The sequence below is a fragment of the Myzus persicae genome, unplaced genomic scaffold (genome assembly GCF_001856785.1).
Source record: "Myzus persicae strain clone G006 unplaced genomic scaffold, MPER_G0061.0, whole genome shotgun sequence".
Lineage (NCBI taxonomy): Eukaryota > Metazoa > Arthropoda > Insecta > Hemiptera > Aphididae > Myzus > Myzus persicae.
The window spans coordinates 142,896-169,567 of record NW_019103929.1 but is presented as its reverse complement, the minus strand read 5'-3'; the positions used below and the strand labels follow the sequence as shown (position 1 = coordinate 169,567).

Below are 26,672 nucleotides of genomic sequence, written 5' to 3'. Positions count from 1 at the left end.
ATATAGGTGGTTTACATCGTTCATGTCGCTGTTATCGATGTCAAATGAGCGAGGGAGTATAGTACGAAGGCATACAGCGTAGGTGTTATTCGCTTAGAACGCAATCGTCATGTACCTTTTCTGTCTGTGGACGACCTATTGTTAGAAAACAATTGACAGTTTCCTCATACGTAAATAATATATATATAACAAACACACATACGCGCACGCGCGCAAAAATATGCTGATTTTCTACTGTACGACTACGGCGAACAGGGCGCGGTCGGCACACTCTGGCAATGCGCGCCCGCGTCGCTGATCTGAACTCTTGACCGGGCGCGGTAGCGCGAAAACTGGTTCATGACCACGATTCTGTACCACCGAAGCGAGCATGATATATTTTACACGAGTGCGCCGTCAGAGTTACTTTTAATTTACTGTTGCGGAAGGCGATAAAAATATTGGCGATTGTACGCAATCGGTATGCCGTATAACTATAGGTATATTGTTTTTTCTTACTTATTATTCACGTAGGTACCTACAGTGCAATGACGAGGAAATGCAAAAATATTAATTATATACGTAACTACTATTTTATAGTACCTACATAAATATATTTGATTTACCTATTGGACTTATTCAAGAAGTTAATGTATATAATATTTTGAATGTATGTAAAAAGAAGTTTCAGATAAAAGTTTGTATCCATATAAATATTATTATTATGATAGATTCAATGATGAGCAACATATTTCATTTTATGAGTTTATATTTGACCAAACGAAATGAAAGCTCACCAATATTTACATTTCCAATTTTATGATACGTTATTATGTATCGACTATATTTAATATTTGTAAATATTTCCAATATTATTATGATGTCTTATCTACTTTTCTCTTTATCACCATTCGTTTCAACAAAAATAGCAAATCAAGTTTGATTATGGTTTCCGTCTTGAAATATCCATTAAATCTAGAGTTGACGTTTTACATTATAACTATATTGGTACTAGGTAGGTATTTTAATAAAATAGTTGCTGATATATATTTTTATTTTTCTTATTATTATTTGTTTTTTTTTTAGAAATACTAATAAAAAAGTTTTAACCATGTTCGTAATTAAATATACATAAATGTACTCCGTCGAAAATAAAAAATTGTAACCCAGTCGCAGAATTATTAAAAAACTTTCAATAACTACAATTTCAAATTCACAGTAATATTTATTTAGAGACTAATTATTAATTTTCCAAAACATTCAAAATCATCATAATACTCAGAACCGGCGTTACAATGTTTGGATTTCTCTGTACTCAGCGGCCGTGGAGCATACAAAACAATATTGCACAACAACTATCGGTTGGAACTCCCGGGGGCCACTATAATCCTTGGACCGGCGCCCGATAAATATTATCATACGCTTGCGACCATTTATATAACAATATTATTATATGCATGTACATTGGGCGTGTTTAATCATATATGTGTATTGTGTATGAAACTAGAGCAGTTTTTTTCCTTTCTATCTCTGCTAGCTCTTTCTCTCTCTCTCCATAATATATGTATATTTCAATTGCTAACTCTATTTGGTGTCGTTCCAAAACGCACTATAAAAAATCCGACGATAATTGGACCGATACACATTTTGCACTCATTTTGCATGACGATAATGGTCCCGGGTACATATATGACCGGGTAGTGTTAATCACGTCTGATCAACCCCCCCCATCCAAGTAAATACTTATATGTATATATAAACGCTATGCACATTTTCACAAGTGCAGATTTCTCTTCCGCACGAACGTGTAGTGGTGCTTGGGACAAAATGTAAAACTAATCTGCATAAATTAACTGCGAATTGTTACGTTTACAAACGCAATTAATTTGCATGTGCCAAGTTTAAAAAAAATGAAAATAATAATTTAATATCTCAGAAGCGGTCAATAATCTGACAATATTTTATTTATAAGCGTCGTTAAATATATGAAATGTAAAAATTAATTGATTTATCAGCTGATTGTGGCATTGTACATTTGTATTTATATAATAATTAATAACAGTTACTTAAGTAGAACAATAACTATATTATGTCTAAACTGAACGGATACAACGTTATGAAGTCAATTAAGAACAAGTTGTGGATCACAACCAGATGGGTACTGTTTAGTAAACAGTGGTAAAAGTGGCGGGGAAGGGGGGGGGGGTGGTACGGTGGGATGGCATCCCTCCTATAATTATACACAAAGATTATCGATTTATTATATTGGTGTTTTTCATAAAAATTGTATTTTTTTACTAATAAATACATTCTAATAATATGCAGTGCATAATAGTAGGTACTTGCAATGTTTTTATGTACTGAAGTAGAAATCTAAAATAGTTCTAAATTGTACTTGTTGTAGAGACAGTTGTCTGTTTTGGAAGTTAATACTCTTGAAAAATGATTTTTAACAATATTGTACAAAAATAAAAATAACTTAACAAAAATATCAATACGACGAGGTGTGTTTTGAGCTATATATTTTTGTTTCATCTGTTTGGTTAGGAAGTAGTTATAATTGTCTAAAAGAAAATAACAAAAAAAAATGAAGCAATTTAGGCGATGGCTTCATTATTCCCCGTCAAACATTCCACCTCGTCCTTTCGACATAAACTTTTGGCGCGTTTAAGTTGTTCACCCTCTCTTGCAACAGCAAAACTCGCGACAGTCATTAGGTACATACTACCTCCGCACTTTACCATCTTGTGATTGTCTCCGGAAATATTTTCAGGGATTTTATTTCCCGTCTAAACACAACGAACTTATTGTTTGTATTCAACTGACTATATAAAAATAGCTACACAGTGTGCAGGTGGTAATGTTGGTTTTTCTTTAATAAAGTAAAAACTAAAAAGAAAAACAATTTGGAAAATGTACCGAATTGCAACATCATTGTTTTGCTTGAATTTTTACTTAAAATCTACCTACAATATTCTAATATTGAATTTTCCTATAATGACTGTTAAATAATAAAAAAACCATCCCTAAATTAAATTTAGTATAGTTTTTGCGCACTACAACTTTCAAGAAAGTGCTTATATAAAGAGAAAAATAAATAAAAATATTATATAAGTACTGTCATTTTTACAAATTCTAAAAAAATAAAATGGTAAAATTATAAAAAAGACGAGAGTATTATTAAAAACAAATGTAAGAAAACTTGGTAAAGCACATAAATGAAAGTATATTACTATATGTATAAGTTATTGGATGGCTTTGTTTAAGGATTAAACCGGTTTTTTTTTTGTTTTGACAAGGATTTTTGCATAAGCCCTGCGTCATGTTAAATTCAATACCAGTAATATATTCTTGTAAATAAACGTTATGTTGGGGTATGTGCTCTTGTATAAAGCTTTAATATAGACCCGCATCTATCTCATATTTTGTATAATAATAATGTATACGTGCGCGTAAAGGGGAAATGTCTTTTGTTCTGTAGCTCTCTAATCTTGTTTGATATTATATTCCTAGTCGGATTTCTCAGGTTCTCTTCGACCAGGAATGATTTAAATTCATATAACTAATAATAGCACATAGGTGTATCATAAGGGTCATAATATTTTCTGAACTATTCACATATCTTTTTTATTGCCCATAAATCTTGCACACTTAATGTGTTTGAAAAACAGTTTAAAAATATTTGACTACAAAAAGTTGTTTTGCATTCTACATTTTACTTTAAAGCTTGTCCTTTAGTGCAAATTAATAGTAATAGAGGGATACAATAATTGAATAAAAAATTAAAGATACATTTCTTATAAAGATGAACAGTAAAATTATTTTATTTTAAAACATATCAAAACATATCAAATTTAAGATATCTTAGATATTTTTTAACTAAACGATTAAATATAATATATTCGTACTTTTATTTATATTTTTAAGTACGAAATACATATTTAAAAAAAATGGTATGTAACAATCGCCTATAGTATTGTTATTTAAACTTAAGCAAACTCCATAGTAACAAGTGGTCACATTGATTTTCAGCAACCTGTAAGGCTGTAACTCAATATAATGCCAAAATCTGATAGTGCTGTATCGGTGTTGTATGTAAGTGAACGTTGACACCCAATATCGTGAGACGATACACTACCCTGAGCACCCGTATAAAATATTATAATCGATTGGATTACAACAAAAAACATATGTCCCACAAGGTGGGGGGCACCAACATTTTTATAGTTAATTACCGTACCTATATTATAATAATATAGTAGATTACATGTGATATTGTGTGTCCTGAGTATAGTAAATAAACCACAAAGAAAAGTACACAAAAAATAGGATTTTTAAATGTATTCTTTCTTTTTTTAAAGTACAATACCTATTGTACTAGTTTAAGCCATCAACTTATTAAGCTATTCATCAATTTACAGAAATTTAATTATCTGTGTTCTGCTGTGGGCAAAAAATAGTATAACCGTTATAAAAGAATTAACTAGATTATTAACTGTTAGACTTAGCTATGTTACATTGCATTTTATAAAACTTTTTAGTATTTATATCAAGTATCCAAGTACAGAATTTATATAATATACAAACGAAGATGTTATATAAAAAAATAATTTTAATATTTTTGATTATCAAGTGCCTATAGTAAGTTTATAGTTAAAATGGACACTATTAAATTTATTGCTAAATATCATATTTTATACTCACATTTGAATTATTTATTTAACAAAGTTGAGAGCAACTGTAACATACCTGAAACAAAAACAAAATAAAAATAGTTAATTTGGAGTATAGGCATATTGAAAAATTATTTCATTTATACTTTGAAATTAAGGTTCAGCAAAGTGGAGTCATTGAATAACTGATTTATTACCATGGTTTATAGGTGGCTCGATTAGCAGATAAATACGAGATTAAATACATAAACTTTGTAGTCTCACTGAGTGAGCAATGAGCATATGCTTCGATGGCTCTCAATAAAAATGGCATATAGGTACAGTAGGTACACCCTTTAATTTTAAGTCATTTAATTTATAATTTGTTCATACTTATTATTATTATTATTTTATCTAGATTAATTTTTTATAATGTTTGGTTATTGCGAACAATTTTAGAGAAAAGTATAAGCTCGTGTGTGTCCAAATTAATTACATAGGACGGTGAAAAAAGACTGGCTGAAGTAGTTATGAAATGGGTCGCCCAGTTCACAAGCAAAACTTTCTCTTATCCACTAGTAGGACTGTGCGAAAGGATAATATGACGCGTACTTGGGGTACATGCACACACGCATACACATACAAAATGTCGTGTAAATCCATAGAATTCGTGATATCGAAAACTCTAGTTGACATTAGGAAATTGAAAGTGACGCACGCATGCACTTCACTACTACGACTACCTACTTAAGTCATATAGTATGCGGAAGAACAGTTAGGTTCAACTATTATCACAGATAGAGCAATTGATAATTCTGTATAATAAAATAATACGATTCATTTCTGTTTATGTTAGTGTGTAGTTTTGAATCAAATTATACAAAAACAAAAGGTAGTTTAATTTTATTAATGTAAAAAAAGGAAAAATGATTTTTAAATAAATAGAGAATATAAAAGAAATTATATAAAAAATATTTTCATTAATTAGGATTTTGCATTTTCTCGTAGGTATTTATTTTACTATAGAAAAAATAAAACCAAAATTATTATTTTTATTTTCATATTAAATTTAACGATTAACCTACCTAAGCAAGTGTATACAACTTAATAACTGATCTAAGAGTAACAAAGTAGATGGGTAACAAAGGTATATATTATAATAGGTATAGTTTGATTGGAAGATAGCAGTACAAGCCCGACTCTGTATCATATTTGATGCAAAATCACTTCATCACTTTGGAGTTTAGAGTAGTCTATGATGTCTAGTCTTATCCATTATGTACAATAATAAATTAACCATTCTACATTTCTACGTAGTAATAACATACTGGTCCAGCTTTTCACAATGACCTAGATATGTATATATTAGTCTATTGGTAACCCTATACGTATAATCACATTCAACGTGTTTTTTAAGTAATTACTCAGAGTTTCAACACAAAGGCATAATTGTGGCCATTTTTTAAATTTGATTTGGAATTGTGATTGCAATTCTCTGACACACAAACAATATTTTAAGTCTTGATGTTATACATTAAACAAGCATAATCAATCTATTGCTAATGTAAGTTAACTGTAATAGGTAGGTAATAGGTTTAATACAACTTTGTTTCATTAAGGCAACTAAATATTAAAAAAATACACTTATATAAAACTAAATTGATTACTCATAAGACATATTTATTAAAAATGTAATCGTATATAAAAACTAATAGTTGGTTCAATGTTTTTAGACGCATGCAAATAAATACATACAAACTAAGATTAAATGAAATATTTGTATTCGCTCCTTCGAACACGACATCGAGAAGTTTGCATGTAATAAATTTAAATTTGGTCATCTTGACTCTTGAGTGACCCAAATAATAAATATGTCAATGATCAATTATAGTTTTCTTATCGGAATAAGGGTTGAAAAGAGGTAATAACAAATAGGATAGCGTGACCGTATATAATAACTATAACAAGAGAGAACGAGCTTTGGATTCGACTTATTTCTTATTTTTTTTTATTTTTTATTATGTGTATTTCTATTTTTTTTTGTTTTTATTAGTTGGGCGATTACAAGAAAAAACATTAAAACAATTAGCTATAAAAAGCCATACATACAATACACACAAAAAACCTTTTAAAAGTCGATCATTTTGCACGGAACCACTAAAAATGGTCAAGAGTTTGCATGACTGGTCGTCGGTTTTTTATTATTTTTTTTCAACCCAGTAACAATAATTATCTGAATTTTAATGAATTCCCGTTTTTTAATCGCCAAATAACCTCTGCACCAACGTCCACTACTACAACATAACCAGCCCATTTTCTCTATCTGATCAAAATATTTACGGTGGTATGGATATAGTCGTTGATTTTCATGTTCAATTTTTTGTGGCTAATAACTATATATACAGGAGAAATATTGTAATTTTTTGCAATCGACACACGCTTATGCATTTGTAAATCATATAAAACAAAGTCACAAGTTTGACGCTATCGCGGCCATTGTGAACTGACCACAATAATATGTTTACTAGTTTACTAAACAGCTTGGCGAAAAACATTCGAAAAACTTCGATTTTTTCCCACGAGCGTTATTATAAATAGGTAAATGTTTTGATGACTTTTTCTTCAAACAGAACCCAGCCTAAGCTTATCCCTATAATATTGTAGCTTATCCTATGTGTATCCGGTGTGTATCCGCCATTTATATATAGGTATATATTATAAGACTCCCGATCAAGTTTTATTTTTCCCCAGGATATTATGACAGTTGTTTTTCATCCCCACTTTGCAGCATTCTCTGGGGATTTCCAATTCAACATGACGGCAAACAAGACGACCCCTTAAACGTATATATACATGTAAAATATAGAAAAAATATACAATTGAATGATTTACCAAGGATGTGTGTTTAGTTAAAAGAACAATTCAAAACACGTACAAATCTTCCATGAGCAATTCCTTCATACTTTATACACTATTCAAATTATTTCTAGCAGACTGTACACGCATTTTTCCAAAAATTTTACTCCATATTATTAAAATTATGTAAAATGTTAAAAGAAGCTAGCCGTGTGAGATGACTCAAGTATTTCACATAAATATACTTAATTGAATTTGCATGAGCCAAAATCTTGTGGCACGCGGAAAATAATTCAATTTGTGCAGTTTTAAAGAATAAAAATAACATGTCGTGAACACACTATATTTCGGATAATTGAATATTTCAAATGATCTGTGCGAGTACATTACATATAAATAATGGACGATGGCCGTCAGAACAATTTGTTTTATAAATTGGCTTCGATCTTTTTAACGCGATAATAACGCGTACAGTGTTTGAAAAAAGAGATGAATCTATTGTTGATGTGGTATAAAAAAATGAACGCTTTAGAATAATAATGAATAAAAAAAAAATAGTGTATAAACATAAACAAAATCCAATTGAACAAGCAAGTCCGTGAGCAAATACAATTCGTTTCGGTTATAACGTGCCCGCGTGTTTGTTCTCTCCATCTCTCTCACTATTTTACTATGTTTAACTCTTAGTCGATCTACATTTTTATAAGCTTCATACACTCTCGTGTGAAGCAGTGTTATTTTATTCTTCTCATTTTTTTTACTCTACTAGGTTAGATATTTTCACGTTCCCCCGGGAAAATTAATCGCCATTTCAGGCCATTGATTCCTGAAACGAACATGAGCTAATTGAAAGTAGCTTCCAAGGAAAAACCAAAACGATTTTCCTCTCATAGTTGTGGAAGTTATAATATATTATCTCAAATTTCACAGTATTGTCCACTACCATAATCACGATCATGTATGAAAATATAAAAAGTAATATACTTGTGACAAAGCAACTTGACTGATAAAAAAATACAATTACAGGTCTATAAAATATTAACAAAATTCACACAGCTACGCTTTAAAAATTATAGAATATTCACGAACACTACCAAAAAAAAATAAACAATTTACATGTTCTGATTAAATTAAAGAAATATTTTATTAATCTATAATATTAGTCAGAATTTTTACGGGTGTGTTCGTGTACAGAAGATTTTACATAAGAGTTAAAAATTGTATTTGAAAAATATTGTGAACAATTTATATATCTTCTATTACTATATTAGTAAAGTTCGTTAAATTAATGTTACTAGAAGGATCATAATAATAATAACAGCGTTGAATTTTAAGTTGCAATAAAATTGGTAAAACGAAATAAATATAACTTTTTGCGCAAATATATCATTTGGAAGGATTTTCAAGCATCAGATGTACCTTTTCATGACCTCAATAATCTTGTCCATCAAAGTTCTATTTCTTTAACTTTAAACAGGCGCAATAAAATAAATAAATATTATATAAATAATTTGTCCAACGATTTTATTTCCCAGTGGATTAGTATACTAATTATTTATATATATATATAAACTTGCTAACGTAAATATACCTCTGTCTTATTTTTCTATCAATCTATTCTAACACGCATTATAATATAAGATACAATACAACATACATAGTATGAGTATATATAATAATATATGTATGTACTATATACTGCACGTTAATACGTTATACCTTCCAACGCGGTTTGTATTTGAATAACGTTAGAAACTGCTACCTATACATAGATACACGACCACAAATTGTGGTTTTTTACCAACATAGAGCCGCTCCTTCTGCAAGAGAAAAATGCAATAATGTATAATATATGTATTATGTACATATAATAGTGGCCACTGTTGTGTGTATATTTTCCGAGGCTTTCTACTCATGATATCATTTACACGCAAAAAGAATCAGATGACCGACAGACATTTATTATTGTATTACCATTTACAACACAACCAAGTGCCCTCACGCCACCACGTCAGAATTTCTATGATAGGTACATATTTTTCGTGCACTATGTTAATATAAGTAGGTAGGTATAACTATAATAATAACAATATGATTATGCTATGAAAAATACCGGAAAGGAAACGACATGTGTCATAGTACTATATTATAGTTATGACAGCAGACTGTCAGCGGGATAGTTTCCCGAAGACAGCAATCAGATGACCACTATATACTATAAGACGTATTATACAACGATATGCATTAAATATTTTGCAGAGAATATAACAATACTATAGTGATGAATCTTTTTGAACTCTATGCATAAAAAATAGACCAATACAAAAAAAATATTAAAATGTTGTAGTTTTATTTACGTTTTTTTTAAATTTAAAATTGCATAATGTCGAGTTACTAAAAAAAATGATTATTTATTAACATTGAAAAGCGTAGGTATATGAGTATTTTTAAGGTTTGAGTATATATTCTTCATAAATTACAGCCATTAAGCAAGCAGGTAGTTCATCCAATTTTTAAATACTAAACTTTTATAAATAGTTTAAAATATCCTGAAATCAAGAGCAATTTAATACTGCTACCAGTTCAGTAGATATTATATGCAAATCCTCCACCATAGCCTGCGAGCCAATCTAAGGCCACGTGAATAATTAATTAAATTCCTATGCATATCTGCCGTATTCTACCCAGCAGCCCGGAGACGTTTTGTTACTGTTATTATACCTACACACAGTATCTACCTATATAGACGGCAGCCTGCACCAACCACTGCAGCCGGGCACAATGACGGACCATAATTATTTTTTTCTTTTCCATCATAATCAGATAGCCAAGCAAAATCACATACAAACACCAGAGTCGTTATAATAATTATTATTATTATTTTACTATTTTTTCCCTCTCGTAAAATTACCCGGGAGCCATACGCCGGGTGAGGGGGGATGCACCGTCTACGTCTGTACAATATATAAACACAACGAACGAGTCGCCGCCATAGCACAATTAAAACGCTTCTGGAGGCCATGAGGACGGAGTGGATGACCGCTCGCTCGTATTGATATGCCCGTGTAGTTAATATTATATACGCACTCGTGGCTTCTAGGTATAACGACGGTGGTAACCAGTTTTTCTACGTAACATGTGCACCTGTTTTTTTAAAACTTTTTTTTACTTCCCCTTCTCTTTATCGTGTTGTTGTCTCGGTTTATTTCTTTTCCATCTCGATGTTACATATTATTATTATTAACGGACGATGGTAATCTAAAGTCTTGCTGGCCCATTAGTATCCTCCCCACCCCTCCTCTATAGCACACAACCATCATAATATATCTGTTTCTTTTCCCTCTCTCACTGTTTCTCGTTTTTAATACATTTAAATGCAATTTAGAATCGGGCGTATCATGGACGGGTTAAAAAAATAAATAAAACGCCTCGAGCTAGAAATGCCAGAGAAATGTTATACTGAGAAACAGCCACCAATGTTATTAATATACTAGTAACGAGTATATGTATAGATCCATAATAAACATAAATGTAGTACCCACTGTATCAACAGGCACGTACCTATATGTTAAACTGAATTATTGTATGTGTAGGTAAATTAATTTTCGTCTATTAACTACTTTTATACGAGAAGGTAAAAATACATTAACTTAACAATGAGCTATGTTTGTGAGTATTTGAAGGGTTTATAAACAGTGCATCAAATTGATTCAAAATATTCGAAAGTGTACCTACCTAGGTTTTTTTTAAATAGGCATTTTGGAATTGCTAAAAAAATTTCACATTCCCTATAATATACAAATCGCAGAGCACCAAAATAATAATAAAACAAAAGTGTGGTACCTATGGCGAAAATAAAGATATTGGGATGTAAATTTGTTAAATATTGTCTAATAAATATAATTATAATGGTTCAGTTATTTTGTTTAAGTCTTAAACGTTGATACCTTTTATTTATATGACGTGATCTAGCTTAAAACCAATCTACCTAATATTTGAAAATAATTATGCAAGTAAATAATTATTTACATTATTATTTCATTACTTGTAGGTACATTTAAGTTAAATACTCGTAGCTTATATATTGTATACCTATGAAATATGTTTGATTTTAGAGTTATTATCAATGCATAGCAATACACGTTAAGTTATATAGTAGAGTCTAAGAACGTGAAAAAATATTTTATACATCTTTAAAACTACGTGGTTGTTCAGAAAAAGGACTAGCTAGCACAATATCGTTGTAATTTGCAACATGCCAATGGGTCACACGTACTCTCAACTAATGCTACGGTTTACAACAGATGAACTCGCGTAATAAGATTTTCTACCAATTTAGACCAAAAACTCCCTTTCAGTATAACCTTTAGGCATTTTCAAAAATGAAGAATCCAAGAGTCAAACAATTCCGGTAAGTACGTGATACATAATAATTTTATCAGCTAAACTTCAGTGATACATTTACTTTATATTATTATTATTATTATATAGTACATAGGTACATAGTTTCATTAAACTTAGTAGTATAATACAATAAAACTTTAAAATAAACAAAACCTTATATGATATCTCTCCCCACTATGATATTGTCTATAGTTATGTTTGCTATAGGTGTAAATATTTTATTTGTATCATTATTTTCCCGCACAACGTTTACCGTCAATAATATTAAATAGGTACCATGAAATTGCAACCGGAACATTACTCGGCTTGAGAGCACCAAGTGACTATTGTCATTTTATATCACTGCTTGTTGCTACACTGACCAATATTTTTTTTTATCTTACCTACTGACCGACAGGATAAAAAATTGGAACAGGTATTTTTTTAAATTTTATTTAAACAGCAAAATCATTACTTACATTTAACAACCGTTTGGTGGTATAGAAAACAATTGCGATGAGAAAATTACAACTGACTGCTGCGAATCATATACATTAATCTTAACAGTAAAACATTTGTTATAGTTTTTATATATTATATGTTTATACTTATATAGAGTGTGCAATTAAAAATATAACGGCACAGGTCACAATAGTTTTCCTACATTAATGTTTGGATACCAAATCATTAAAATATTATAAAAAATAAAATACTGATTGTCAATAGTATATTATTAGGTAGTTAGAGAGAAACTATGCTCAAAAACAATTGTATTTTAATAGAATGATAAGTTAATGTATCTTAGGTGGATACAAATTTACCTTGAGTGTTCAAATGTATGTTTGCAAAAAGATAAACCAGATATATTTGGGTAATCAATATATTTTATCGTTAAACAGGAAACGATTTTGAATCAACCGAATCAAGACGAATCTTTAAAGAAGACAATTTAATAGTTTATAGAGTGATATATAAACCATTAATAACACAAAGGTTTTCTATACAACAAACGATTGGAATAAAAACCACAGTACGAGTACGTATATAATTTATTTGGATTGTTAAAGTAGTTAATGGTAAGAAAGAAGTTTCGACTGTTCTTCAATTAGTTGAATTATGTACTTCAAACTTATTTTGCTCCATACAAACCAACCCAATAAACAGTGCTTTTACTGATATGTTTGTTTTCATTAAAAAGTTTTTTTTTCATTCAGTTTGTTATGTTAGATACTTACAATAGACTTCAAACCAATCGTCTAATTAAATATCGTAAGTAGGTAAATATTTTTAATTCTAACTTAATCAAATGGTTTTATAACAATTGGAAACGACCTGATACCGCTAAACATTAAGTTCCGTTGTTAGTAATTTCAAAAAATTTAAAACGTTGACACCATCAGGATGGTATTGCCACTGTAAGTCTATCTAGGATACAACCTAGTGCGAACAATTTTGAAAAGTGGCAACCAAATATTGCAAGACATTTTTGCACATAATAGGTAGCAACAATATCAGATCTATATTAATTAGATTACGATAAAGTCTTCACATACCTATTCAATTTCAATAAACAAGCATGTACGCTATGAAATTAAATATTTATAAATCGTAAATTTGTTTAAAAAACATTAAAACTTATAAACAGAAAAGTATATTAATTTTCATTGATTAAATTGAATTATATTAGTGATTGAGAGAGTAAAACATTTTGAGATCGTGAGAAAGTGCCTTTACAATTAATTAAAATGAACGTTATAAATGGTACATGCCAATTAGGTAATTTAAATCAATTTGATAATATTTAACAATTTATACGTATATATGTATAATGTATATGTATACATGTTACGTTTAGTCAACCTATAACACCTTGGGGCTATCGAAATTATATTTTAGTTGAAAATAATAATATATTCCCGTGTTATTTCCCTCCCATAAGGGACTAAGAGATGAATAGTGCTATTTATCAAGTGGGAAAACATAATTGTTGACGGCATTATCACAGCCCATCGCAAAAGGCACGGTTTATCCCTTTAATATCGTACCCTCGTAAATAACAACGTCCATCGATATTATACTCCTTTTTTTTTACACGCCAGGGGGTGGTCTATTGTTCTACATGGGAAAAGAATCATAAATATTTCCATTTTCTCTTGTATCGTCATAATTAAATTTTTGCATGATACAAATAATAATAAATAAAATATAAATTATTTACTATAAATAAAATACAATTTAATATTTATGCATTTTATGTATGTTAATACAAAAGAAATATACGTCTATTACCTGGAAAAAATCACGAAACTCGTAGACATTATAAAATAATAGGATAAAATAACAATTATAAATAATATAATTCTATAAAATAAATTACTTAATCAATATAATACAACCCATAATAATAGTCAATAAACATACCTATACGTATTTTGTAAAATGTATAAATGTTATATTGTATTAAACGAGATTTCTAACAATAATTTTTTCACTCATTGTTAAATATGTGACCGGGTCGCTGGTTTAAAATGCATGTATTTATTTTTTCCCAAAAAGTTAAATATATATATTTTTTACTCGAAATATAAGTTTTAAAAAATTGTAGAAATAAAGTACGTGTGTGTATATAATACTTATACAGTGTACAAAGTTGTTAAATTTTGACAATCTAGAACTCAATGAGAAAAATCAAGTTTAATAAAAAATAAACATATTGTCAGCGTTTTGTAGAAAACGGCAATAGAAACTCTCTCCTACATGACCACAAAACCCGACTATAGGGAAACCTAGTAATTTATTTGGTACTCACTTTTTTTTTGCCATTACAATTTTAGTGGGTAACCAAAAAACCATATTTATACGTGATAACAAAACATACCTGCAACAAAACAAACAATAGACAATTAGATAGTATATTTAGTGTGCGATTAACGTACATTTCGTCAAGTCTACATTCTGGAGAATATGTATCAGTATCAATGTGAGATCATTATACTTATAATCAACTGGCACTCTAAGATACCTACTAAGTGTAACATTTTAAGTATTAATAATTAAGAAACAACTTGTAAGTTATAGGGTGTACATCAATCTTAATTTTCAAACCACTTACTTTCTCGAACTGCATTTTTAAAACTCAAAAACTTTCCAATTGATAACGCATAGACAAGTTAAGAATAGAAAGTATAAGCGCTTAACAATGGCAATTTGTTTATAAACATGTAAAAATGACGCGTGTTTAGATTTATCGGCATCGGAGGCTGCTCGCCACATATTACAACCATTTATAACGGTATTCCGGGGAGCACAAATAATTATATATGCGAACGTGACTCTTTTAACATATAATTTTGTAGGAAATCATTTTTTCGCGTGTACGAATCTCCATTTAGGATTATTATTAGTACCTAGTATGGAGTATATTTTCTTTCACAAGCCCTAGTATCTAATTTAATTATTAATACCAAAGCTGGATAGCCCAAAATATGCACGGTTGGTCTCGATTCGTGCGACTGTCCCTGGTTACCTACATTATGGATGGTTGTTCTAGTAAAGTTGAAAGCCGTAATAAGCTCTATAATATACAAATGAATACATAATATATGTACATGTAAGCAAAAGTTTTAATTATTTTACTATACATACACTTTTTTAATAATGATAATAATAGTTGTACCGCCGAAATTTTTCAGAATATTAATAGACAAGTAAGCTGTCTATAATGATTAAGTTGTGGTTAAAACTTAGAATGAATAAATATGATATTATGTATACACTAACCAAGACAAAATATCTTCCTTCGCTAATTAACACCAAAAGTTGAGTTATCTCATCCGTCTAAAATTTCGAAAGTTACTTAGAACTTCCTTGTTAAACATCTTACTACAAAATAATGTAGTAAAAAATATTCTACAGTGAAAGTTCGGAAATATTTAAAATAGCCTAATTTCCTGATACGTTGAACACAAATACACACCCGAAACATGACTTTTGATATTGAATAAGGTTATATTAAGAATTTTAGTTTATTTTTTTAAAGGCTCGATAGTTTTCATGACATATATTTAGTATCACACGATCTATGAAAACAATTTTTTTTTTAGACGAAATTGCAGCAGTTGACCACTAAAATATTGGGTTTGTAGGCTCAATAAATGCATATATATATGTGTGTGTAGCCGGATCTACGTATGTTTTAAAAGTAACACATGACCGCGGGTCAAAGTCAATAGATAGGTCTCGGTGTAGCGGTTTGGGTAGCCTCAAGACATGATATTATATGTGGACGACGCGAGCCTGCTCCAGCGCTAACTCGTTCCACTGGTTTCTTTTTTTCTTTCTTGCACTCTTTCACCGCGTCTCTTACTCACTCTCGTCTGTCTGGTACGGCAGCAACCACTTCTGTTTTATAACCTCAAAACCGGGTATCAAATTTACCTCTCTTTCTATCAACTACTTCTGTTGCATCAAGCGCACGCCATACACACATTTATAATAATATACCTATATATATGAAGAGAGATTAACAGTGGCCGTAAACTTGGTTGCTGTTGAAGTTGGGTCAACGTCCTGGGTTGTCCACAGAATATTATAATTATAATGGCAATCTCGAAAATTTAATGTACCTACGTGTATTATAGAGCTATAATATTACAATGATTACTTATAGCAAGTAAACAATAAAATATTGAATTATTGAAGGATTAATATACATCATAAAATCACAAGTCATAACAATTGTATAAATGCAATGAACTTTGCATGATTATTTATAATTCTTAAATTATACTCCATGAATATTGTGATACCACTTAAAATTCATGAAATATCACTATTAATTAGAGTTGATAACGACCTTTTTAATGCACTTGTTTACTTCGTTTTTACCTATTTTCCACGAAACAACTCTCTTGAACTCATTTCTCAGGGGGTAGATCCTAGTTTTTTGACAAAGCGCTGCTAACGACCGAAAGATTCAAACTAATAAATTACTAAGGGACTAAGTTATTGCTATTTTTTTACACTCTTGTTAGTTTTTTTTTATATAAATTAATCCGTTACGTTCCCAAATCCCTGAGTTGAATGTTTATTAATGAACCAGGTAAAAATACAACTAGGTCAAAAAGAGAAAAATTCTGAAAACAATTCATATTTTTTTTATTTGTGTGTTTTTGGATGGTTAAATACAAAACATTTGGGTGTAATATGCTTAATATATCTACAGTCTATATTATATATTATATCCTATATCCAACCATTTTTGAATTAAAAAAATATATTTACAACAGTCAGATTAACATGCCTATTTAATTGCTAAAATATCGTGGTCTAGATTGGTATTACTGCATTTGTACGGATACTACAGAATAATCTCATTTATATATAATGCTAATATTCAAGTGGTCAACTACATTCATTCGCAAAGAAGAATACATATCCATAAAAAAGTAATATGTAGACCCGTTATAGATGTATAATATCTATATGTTAGCAACTATTTTATTTAAAATATGATGCAATTTTCATTCTGATTTGTGGATCGGTATAATAATTACATAATATATTTTTAACTTTTCTAATATTATACACATGTAATTGACTAAATGTATATAATAATTAATAAAGGTACAAGTAAAGAGCATTAGTTTAGCTCGCCCTCGGATTGATATCGAGAGATTCGACTGGATCGCTAAACGCCTATTGGAGTCTGGGGTAAAAAATTTTAATCAGACTTACAGTGGTGTTACACTTAAACAATAGCGTGGGCTGTACAAAGAACGCATCTAGTCAGAACCGGTTTTATATAATACCTATACTTCAGTCTTAAGTACATAAAATGCAATTTTTTAATAAAAAACGATTGTCTCAAAAACACTGAAACATATGTAAAAAAGACAAAATCAACGTACACGTGAAAAGAATAGATTATTCATAATGTACATATAGGTATATTTTGTTAATAACTAATTACTATAAGTAATGACTCATACGCATTTTATGTATAATATATGATGTAAGTTCAAATCAATTCCTGTTTTTAAAAATACTTAATAGGTATAAACAAAAATGATTGATCAAAACAAATATTGAGAACAATTTTCTCCAAAATTTGATTTTTGAAATAAGTTTAAAAGATTTATAGTAGTAAATAATAATTTTAATAACATTTATAAATTGTGTAAGAACACAAGTAATATAATAACCATAAATTGACGATGAGTACTAAAATCATTTTTTAAGGAATTTTTAATTTTACTTGTATTAAACAAAATCTAAATTAAATTGAAAATTCCTGCAAAGAATTGAAGTATATAATATAAACACTTAACAGTTATAATAAACATTTTTAATAGCTTAATTAATTATCTATTGCTTAATATCTGTACATCACGATTAATTTATTGTAAGACGTCTAAGTTTATGGTTCTATAAATAACCTAAGACATCTATAGTAAAGTAAATGCGTATTCAGTAGGTTTTCAAGAATAAATAACTTTGAATATTGTCATCACGTATATAAAACAACGAAAGTCGTTTGCATGAGTTCACAATTACATTAGTCCAATGACAGCTGAATACAGCGTCAAAAAGTAATACACAAGGTAATACATTTTCGTAGACTAATAATATTTAATTTTACAGGAAAATGTCCGATAAAAACGGTCTTTTTCGCTTACACGCGGGTATCAAACAAGGGTGGTCGTAGAAAATATCCCGGAGAATCGCTGCAGGGCCGACATTAAAAAGCAATCTGGCAGATGGCCGCCGTTTTTGTACACGCGTTGTGTGTATATGTGTCACATACGTATTATTACGGCCCCGCAGGATTTGCAGAACCGACCCCGAGTGCCAAAACAGTTGAAATTGAATATTCTGAGAGGGCATGGTAAACGAGAAGGAGAGTGGTGGCGGTGTTTTAGTGACACTAAGGGGGAAATAATTTTTAAAAAATCCGAAAATCCCGAGACGGATAAACATGTCAACACACTTTTTGTCCAGTTTTCGTAGTTTTTAATTACATTATGACGTATCAGATGATAATATTATGTAAAATGTACATTTAAGTTATTACATTATAGTCCATACTAGAAGTATAATATAGCTGCATATTGAAGCCGAACTGTTTATTTTGTCAACATAATTTACATAAACATATCTATATCGATTTAAAAAAAAAGAGAAAATATTTGGAATTATTCATGGACGATAAATGTTCTATAGTCATAGCAGAACTTGACACTCGCTTCGGTCAATCGTAATAATTTAAGATGATAATGTAACGCTCGGGCTGATGGGAGGAGGAAAACGAGTTTTCGGTCAAACTGTATACAAGTACTATAATAGTATAATGTAATATTAATATAATTATATTTTTTGACAACTTGCCAGGTTCTTAGAGAGGCATTTATAGGATTATACCAAAAATGCACAATCTTATCTATACCTACGTCCTACGCACTGCCGACAGAGTATTTTATAATTTACATGGCATTCGTGTGTTATCCACAAGCGATTTTTTTTTTTTTGGTAACTTCTTATTGGACAAAAAAAATTTCGTCAACGAGGCCCCCTTACATAACGTGCAAATCTCAATTAGCACCTTTTTTCAGAATATTTTATTACTCTGGTCTGCACGTCGGTATTGTCGCCAGTCACGCACTAGGTCGGCTCGTGGCACGGACAAAACCATTATTATTTCGATTTTTTTCTTTCTATTCTTCGTAGTCCTATTATTATTATTATTATTATATCCTTTCCTCTCTTTGCCACTGTGTCTTTAATCGTCGTGTATACACTCTTATGAGTCTAACCGACTACGACGACGGTTAATGGACGCGAACTGGTCGTCCGCCGCCGTCGACTGGGTGGACCGCAGACGTACTGCCACCGTCCATTGTTTCCTAGTCACGACAAGTCGTGTGCCTTCACCGCCGCGGCTGTCGTAGAGCATACACGCGCGCGCTGGCTCGCGTTCGACCGACCACCGCTTTCAAAATACAAACACACCGCAGACGACCACAGCAGTAGTTTGTTGTAGCTGTTGCTGCGATTGCACAACTTTGACATTTAAAAAAATCGTGCGCACCCGCTTATATCATTCTGGTCAACTAATAAGAATATTATGATAGTCAAAATAATGAAAAAATCTCAGAAAAACGGTATGTATGCATAGCAGTAATAAAAAGTAAAAACACACAATAATAACTCAAGAAAAGTATCGAGTTTCCTTAATTGTGTGAGGCATTTATGGTTAATATTATGATTTATTTAAAAGTTATAATATTATAATATCTAGGTAGGTACTTCAATTGATTATTAGTTCATGATCTAAATAATAACATAATATACATCTATATTTTTCGTGCAAAGTACCAATATAGCAACAATAATATTATAATACTTATATTATATTATATATACGTCAACATTCATTGCATAAAAAAAAACAACAGTCACGTTTAACATACCATAAAGTTTGCTCATCTTCGATTAGAATAAAGGAAACAGCCAGACGCAAATTAATGTCATTAGCATAGAAAACGTATTAAGAGAGAGGAAGGAGAGCTGAGTTATAAAAATTGTCTTGCGACCGGCGCCCTATCGATCATACATACTGTGCTGCTGCTGCTGCTGCAACGGCCCACGTATAATATGCGTGTAGTGTCCGCTATATTAAAACTGGTTCCAATATCGTGTAAAACCAGTTTCTCAGCAACATTTATTACAATATATAAATAAAAAAAATAATAAAAACACGACAAAAAACTAAAAATATTATACCTACACTACACTACGCCCACGGCTTACACACATTTACAGACCTGTGTCGGGATAAAATATCATAGCAATAACGTTGCGTAGTTTAGTGTTATGGTCCGAAAATTTATTCGACGGTAATGAGATTCGACATTAGTGCCGACAGTATATTACGATGGGGCCCTCTTTGTCTTGTACACAGCAAGAGAGCTCCGTAGAACATGTCTGTGAGATTTATCGCCAGGGAAATTGAATATTTACATGCATTTCAACCCCATCGACCTCAAACAGTAGCTGGGGAAGATAACATTTAAATGTAACATGCAACCGGTTTTTTCTCATCATAATTGTACATAATAGCCTCGAAATTAATTTATTTCATTGGTAGTTATCATTACTTTAAAATATCAAATGCACAATTCGAAGAAAAATATTATGTTTATAGAGATTTGGTTATTACCAGGGCCGTTATGTAAGTACTGCACGTTCATAGAATTCCAAATAGGTATTCATAAATACATTGTCCCTAAACGATTGAGAAATATGAAAACATAATATAATATAGTATGTAAATAACATCACAAATAACGGAGTTTATATAGCATTACTATTGTCGAATAATCTAATACCTTATACCAGTATAATGTCTTCAAAACATGTGTGAAAACGATTTAGGCCAATTGCTATTTAGAGATTATAGAATACATCACAAAAAATGTTATGTTTAATACGCCAAAATTGTCGTAAAATATACAACGTGACGTTTTTCTTATTGCAGATTTTAGACTCTAAGACTTGTAGATTTCAAGACTCCTAAATCTTGCGAAAATCGTAATACTTTTACAAAAAGTCATAATATATTATAACTATCAGACCGATCTTATCCGACGGTGACAATGATTGACAATAAACAATAGACAATTAGATGTAATAGACCATAAAAATAAAATTAACACGAATCATAGAAGTTTAGGTAAGAAAACAAAAAATACCAATTACAGAGTTAAGAAAAAGATTCCAGTGCCAACAAATATTGTTTAATAAATTATTATTAAATGAGACACTATTATTTGTTCTGCGCATTCTGCTACCACTATATTATTAATTTTGTCAATTTCAACATTATAAATACAGAAAAGTAGGCTAGGAAATGTATTAGTTTATTAATATTGGGTCACATAAAATATTAGTGGGGCATTTTAGATTAAATAGGATAATAGATCACCGTATCGGAATATTTCGTTGCGGGTAGTAAACGATCCATTTTCTGTACCCTAGGTGAAAGAATTAGAGCGCCGCCACCATGGGGGCCCAAGAACAATGCTGAACGTTGTGCAACCAGCGAAAATATATAAACGGTCGTTAGGCCGTCATGTGGCGACAATAATTAAGATGTTTGAAAACAGAATCATAGAGAGAGAAAAACACATAACACTGTCGGGATTTCAGCACAACTGTGTAAAAGAATCGTTTATTATGCAATAAACCGAAATAATTAAGACGGTATCACCGTTAGTATCGGATAGAAAAATAAAAAAAACCGTTGAGATACAGCCAATGATGCACTGTAATTTGGGAGCCATGTGTTCCCGTTTTTTTAAATAATCGAAATAAATAATTTTATGTACGAACAGAATAATATGTAATCAATTCGTTTAATATTTCGAAGAAACATGACGGCGATTCATAAAAAATACCAGCTAGAGAGAAAGTATTCCCTGTCGTACAGACTCCACTAGGCACGGATTAAGTGCTTTTCCTAATATAATAAAAAAACAAGGTGACTAAAACACACTGAAGAAATAAAAACCTATGTGTCACCGCGCAATTATAGTAATCTCATGTTACTACAAAAAAACTGTAGGTTATGTACATTTTAATACATTCAAATTACCCTAAGTAATTCCAAGAAAACTAAATATAAAAATTATGACCATATTAACATATTTAAAAGGTATTATCTAATATACCTCTGGAATGGGTTATATTGGTTAAATCGGTGAGTCCTTAAACCTCGGACATAGGGTAAGCGTTCAATTGTACCTATAATAATTGTTAGTTGATCACATTGTCAAATGCAAACGTAGAATCCGAGGTCATATCAGTTATTTTACTTATTTTAATTTCTAACCAAATACTAGAACATTTGGATTTATTAATAATGATTAATTAAAAATGTATTTTTAGTAAACATGTTATTAGGTTATGTTTCATATAATAATATTAATAATGTTAATATATTAATAATAAACAAAATGTTACGAAATTAATCCATTAATATTATATTCCTTATGAATATCAGAATTCAGTTATGTGTATGAACTATGAGTAGACTGAGTAGTATAGATCCACTACTACGACATAGTGTATAATATATTATATTCACCGACGCAAAACGAATTAATTTTTATCACACATGGTTTACACCAAGAAATAACGAGCAGAAAATTATAAAACTATCATAAGAGATTGAAAATATAATAATAATTGAATTATTTGAAGGGATTCTGGATAAAGGGTAAAACCCCAGTAAAACACTATACAATATTATGATTTTTTTTATTATTTTTGCCATATAAAAACGAGTCTAGGGTTACGGAACAGACCACCCCGGAGGTAAATAATATATTTTTCGCTAATTTCGTCGGCTGCGCGACGTTTTAAAGAAAAAAATATAAAACGTTTTTTAACCACCAGAACATGACTGCGATTCGAGCTGACATTTACGCATGAATACATCAAATCCTTCAGACATTCATGCTGACGTCTTGGGTCAAGTCCAAACATTGTCGATTTACTATTGAACAAATTACGATACACGCATATACCCAATTATTTTATATTTATACATATAATTTTATATTTGAAATCCGTCCCCTATGGATTTTATATGCACATAGGCCGTCCAAGCACACTATAGAAACCGGGCCACTCTGAATGCACGCACAAAAATACCCAATAATATTATCATGCGTAAAGAAAGGAAAGTGAAAAAAAATACCGAAATATTATTTTACACTAAAAGACCTTCGGTCGTTCAGACACAATAAACATACGGACACACTACACCGGCATGTCAATAATATGTTGCACGTCCAAAGTAATACTACACACGTTTTACCTGAGCAAATGCTCACATCCCCATCATTGTGAAAACTGGAAACCCTTATTCCCTACAGTGGTTCTCAACAATAGGCACATTTATTTTAGACTATCAGTTTTGTAGATCTCGATCGAACGCCGCCGATTTCGACGTCCGAGATTTTAACGGCGCGCAGAACGTTGCATGAATATACCAATAGGTAATAATAGTCCGACGAGTATTGAATGAAAGAAAATAAAGTACCTAAGAAGAAAAAATACGAAGGACGGGCAAAATGTGCACAATCGGTAGGAAACAGTTGTATTTCCATGACAAGCGGAAAATCGGTTTCCAAACTCATTAAAAATTCAACAACATTACACCACAAATTTCTGCAACTACAATTCAAATCATAACAGTACGAAAATATTTGCCTATACAATATCTACAAGACTATAAATTACAATATTATTACTATATACCTATATAGGAACGTAGAATGAAGTAAATGCTAAATGCAGTACCTACTATTTTTGTTTGTAAAATAACGTAAAAAATATTTTTATAGGTATCTGGTATACTGTTTAAAGTATAAAAATAATAAAGAAAAATAAAGAAATAACGTTTATAAAAACGTTACTCGCGAAGCATTGTTTTTGTTTATCCTGGCCAAAGTGCAGATAAATAAAGTCTTTGTTTAACGAGTCTCATCTCAAAAGACGCATTAAAAAAAATGTAATAATTATTTTTTATTGTTCTTATTGAATAAGCATTAAATCTACTCAGTTTTAACTTTTTTTCAGTATTAGGGTTTATCGATATCTTAGAATCAGAAAAAAAAAATATTATCATACATGTATACATCATGTATGATTATATAGTTTATAATACACTAAAATTTTCGAAACTATAAAAAAAATATATCAACGGAACGGAAAATGTAATAATATATTTGAAATATTTGAAATCGGGTAGAAAACGGTTGGAATAGGTCGAAAAATAATATTATTTGTATGTATCAGTTTCGGCCGAGTGTTTTTCGAACGTCCCATACTACAAAACTATCTATAATGGCACAGCGGTGTCCGATCCGTTTTTTTTCCGCCGTCGCGTTGTCCGGATTGTTGCCTCGTGCCATAGTATAATATTTAATTCAGGTAAAAAAAAACGTGGATCCCAAATAAAAGAACGGCGCATACACGTACCACGAGGGGTTTTTCCACATAAAACGAAATTTATCGTTGTCGGTCGAATATATATTTTTTACCTACCCGCACACACACATGTACACATAGGATTTACCGAGCTTAAGACGATCGCGATAAATTTTGAGAGCTGCAACCCCGCGGGGCAGTCAGGGTCGGTCGTTCGAGGACTACATTATATTTATTTCGGATGGAAGACTGCACGACGAATGATTAATATTTTAATAACAATAGTGAATTTTTAAAAGCACCAACCTGATAAGTAGACGACGAAAACGCACAGGAGAATCCTCATGGCTCTGCTGCTGTAGTTATTCGTAGTCCGGACTAGTCGAGATCAACACCAACACATCATCGTGGAGGATTGGAAAAAACCGATTTGTCGCGTGTCAGCGGTCGCACACATCCGGCGCGAAATTTTACAAAAATTAAAAATAAAATCGCCACTTATACAATTTCGAGTTTAATATTTAACTAATAACGTATTATATTAGTTGGCGGCGACGCGTCGTAAAGCGTTTTGCGAGGGAACCGAAATTTCCGATTCGTTATAAATTTATAATCGTACCTATGTTATGGTAAAAATATCGTGATATAATATTATGCTCGCGGACGAATTGATACGGAGCGCACACACAAGAACACACGACACTCACAGAAAGCCACCGGCCGAATGCTGGGCCGTCGGACGCGCGCTACACGCGGACGTGGTGGGGCCGCCGGCGGAGCCGGTTTTTTCCATCGTTTGCCGCCGTCGCCTGGGCGCGCGCGACCGTACAGTGTCGACCTCTGCCGGCCGGTCGCGACACCGTTTAAGAAAAACAATTTACGCGTTCCCCGATAATAATATTATTGTTATTATTTTACACGATATTATTATTATTATTTATAATATTAAATGGCCGCGCAGAATGGCTCATTGCTATATTATTGCTTTGTGTTTTTCCAACCCACAATCGATGGAATTATCGTCCGCGTGTTATTGTTATTATCATTATCATCGTCATTATTATTTTAACCGTTGTTTGGACCCATAAAATACGTTTATGTGTTATTATAATTTATATTATTATTAGTGTATTCAGTGGGAAAATCGTTTTCGTTTAAAAAATATAAACCCCAAACATTTGAGTTTAGACCGTTCGAGTTTAAAACCACCGGCCGTTGAATTATTAATCGACGAGTAGGCATCTAAATAATATAGAATGTAGATGCTTGTAACACCCACATTGCTGGTGATGATAATTTAATAAACTAGGTATCAGAGATCTTGAACAAATTGAAACCAAAATACTGCAAGATGGGATATTCAAATGATCGTAGGAAATTACAGTTGGTTTATGGTTATCAAACCTTAGATGCTGAAGCCTGAATATTGTGTTAGCTGTATTTATTATAGGCTATGGTGAAGAGTAGATTGTATTATTAAAGGTGGGAAAATACAAATCGATGTAACTAAGTAAATGTATACTATTTTAAAACGTGAATTGGTAATATTGGTTAGCTTCGGATAATACCTATTATGTAAAACTGCGTTTTACATTTATATTTTATTTCAAATAAATACCCAATGAAATATAATATAATATCAACAATTACGACCATCGTATCATGGCGTTATTGTTTTTTTTCAATTCTAATCATCGTAAATCAGTTTCAGCCGTTACAGGTATAAAAATAATAATATATTTAAATGCATTTACATATGTGCATGTAAGTATCATATTTGATGAATATAATATTATTATCAAAAGATTA

The 26,672-nt window shown here is 30.9% G+C and overlaps 1 protein-coding gene across 3 annotated transcripts in view; it reads right to left on the bottom strand.

The window, feature by feature from the left end:
- The window catches only part of LOC111036469 (hemicentin-2), a 50,729-nt gene extending 25,125 nt beyond the window's left edge, over positions 1-25,604 (bottom strand). For all 3 annotated transcript variants that reach the window (XM_022318494.1, XM_022318495.1, XM_022318496.1), the window contains exon 1: positions 25,170-25,604. In XM_022318494.1, coding sequence (XP_022174186.1) covers positions 25,170-25,209 — 40 coding nt within the window. In that variant the 5' untranslated portion in view covers positions 25,210-25,604. The remainder of the gene's footprint in view (positions 1-25,169) is intronic.
- Between the last annotated feature and the right edge of the window lie 1,068 nt (positions 25,605-26,672).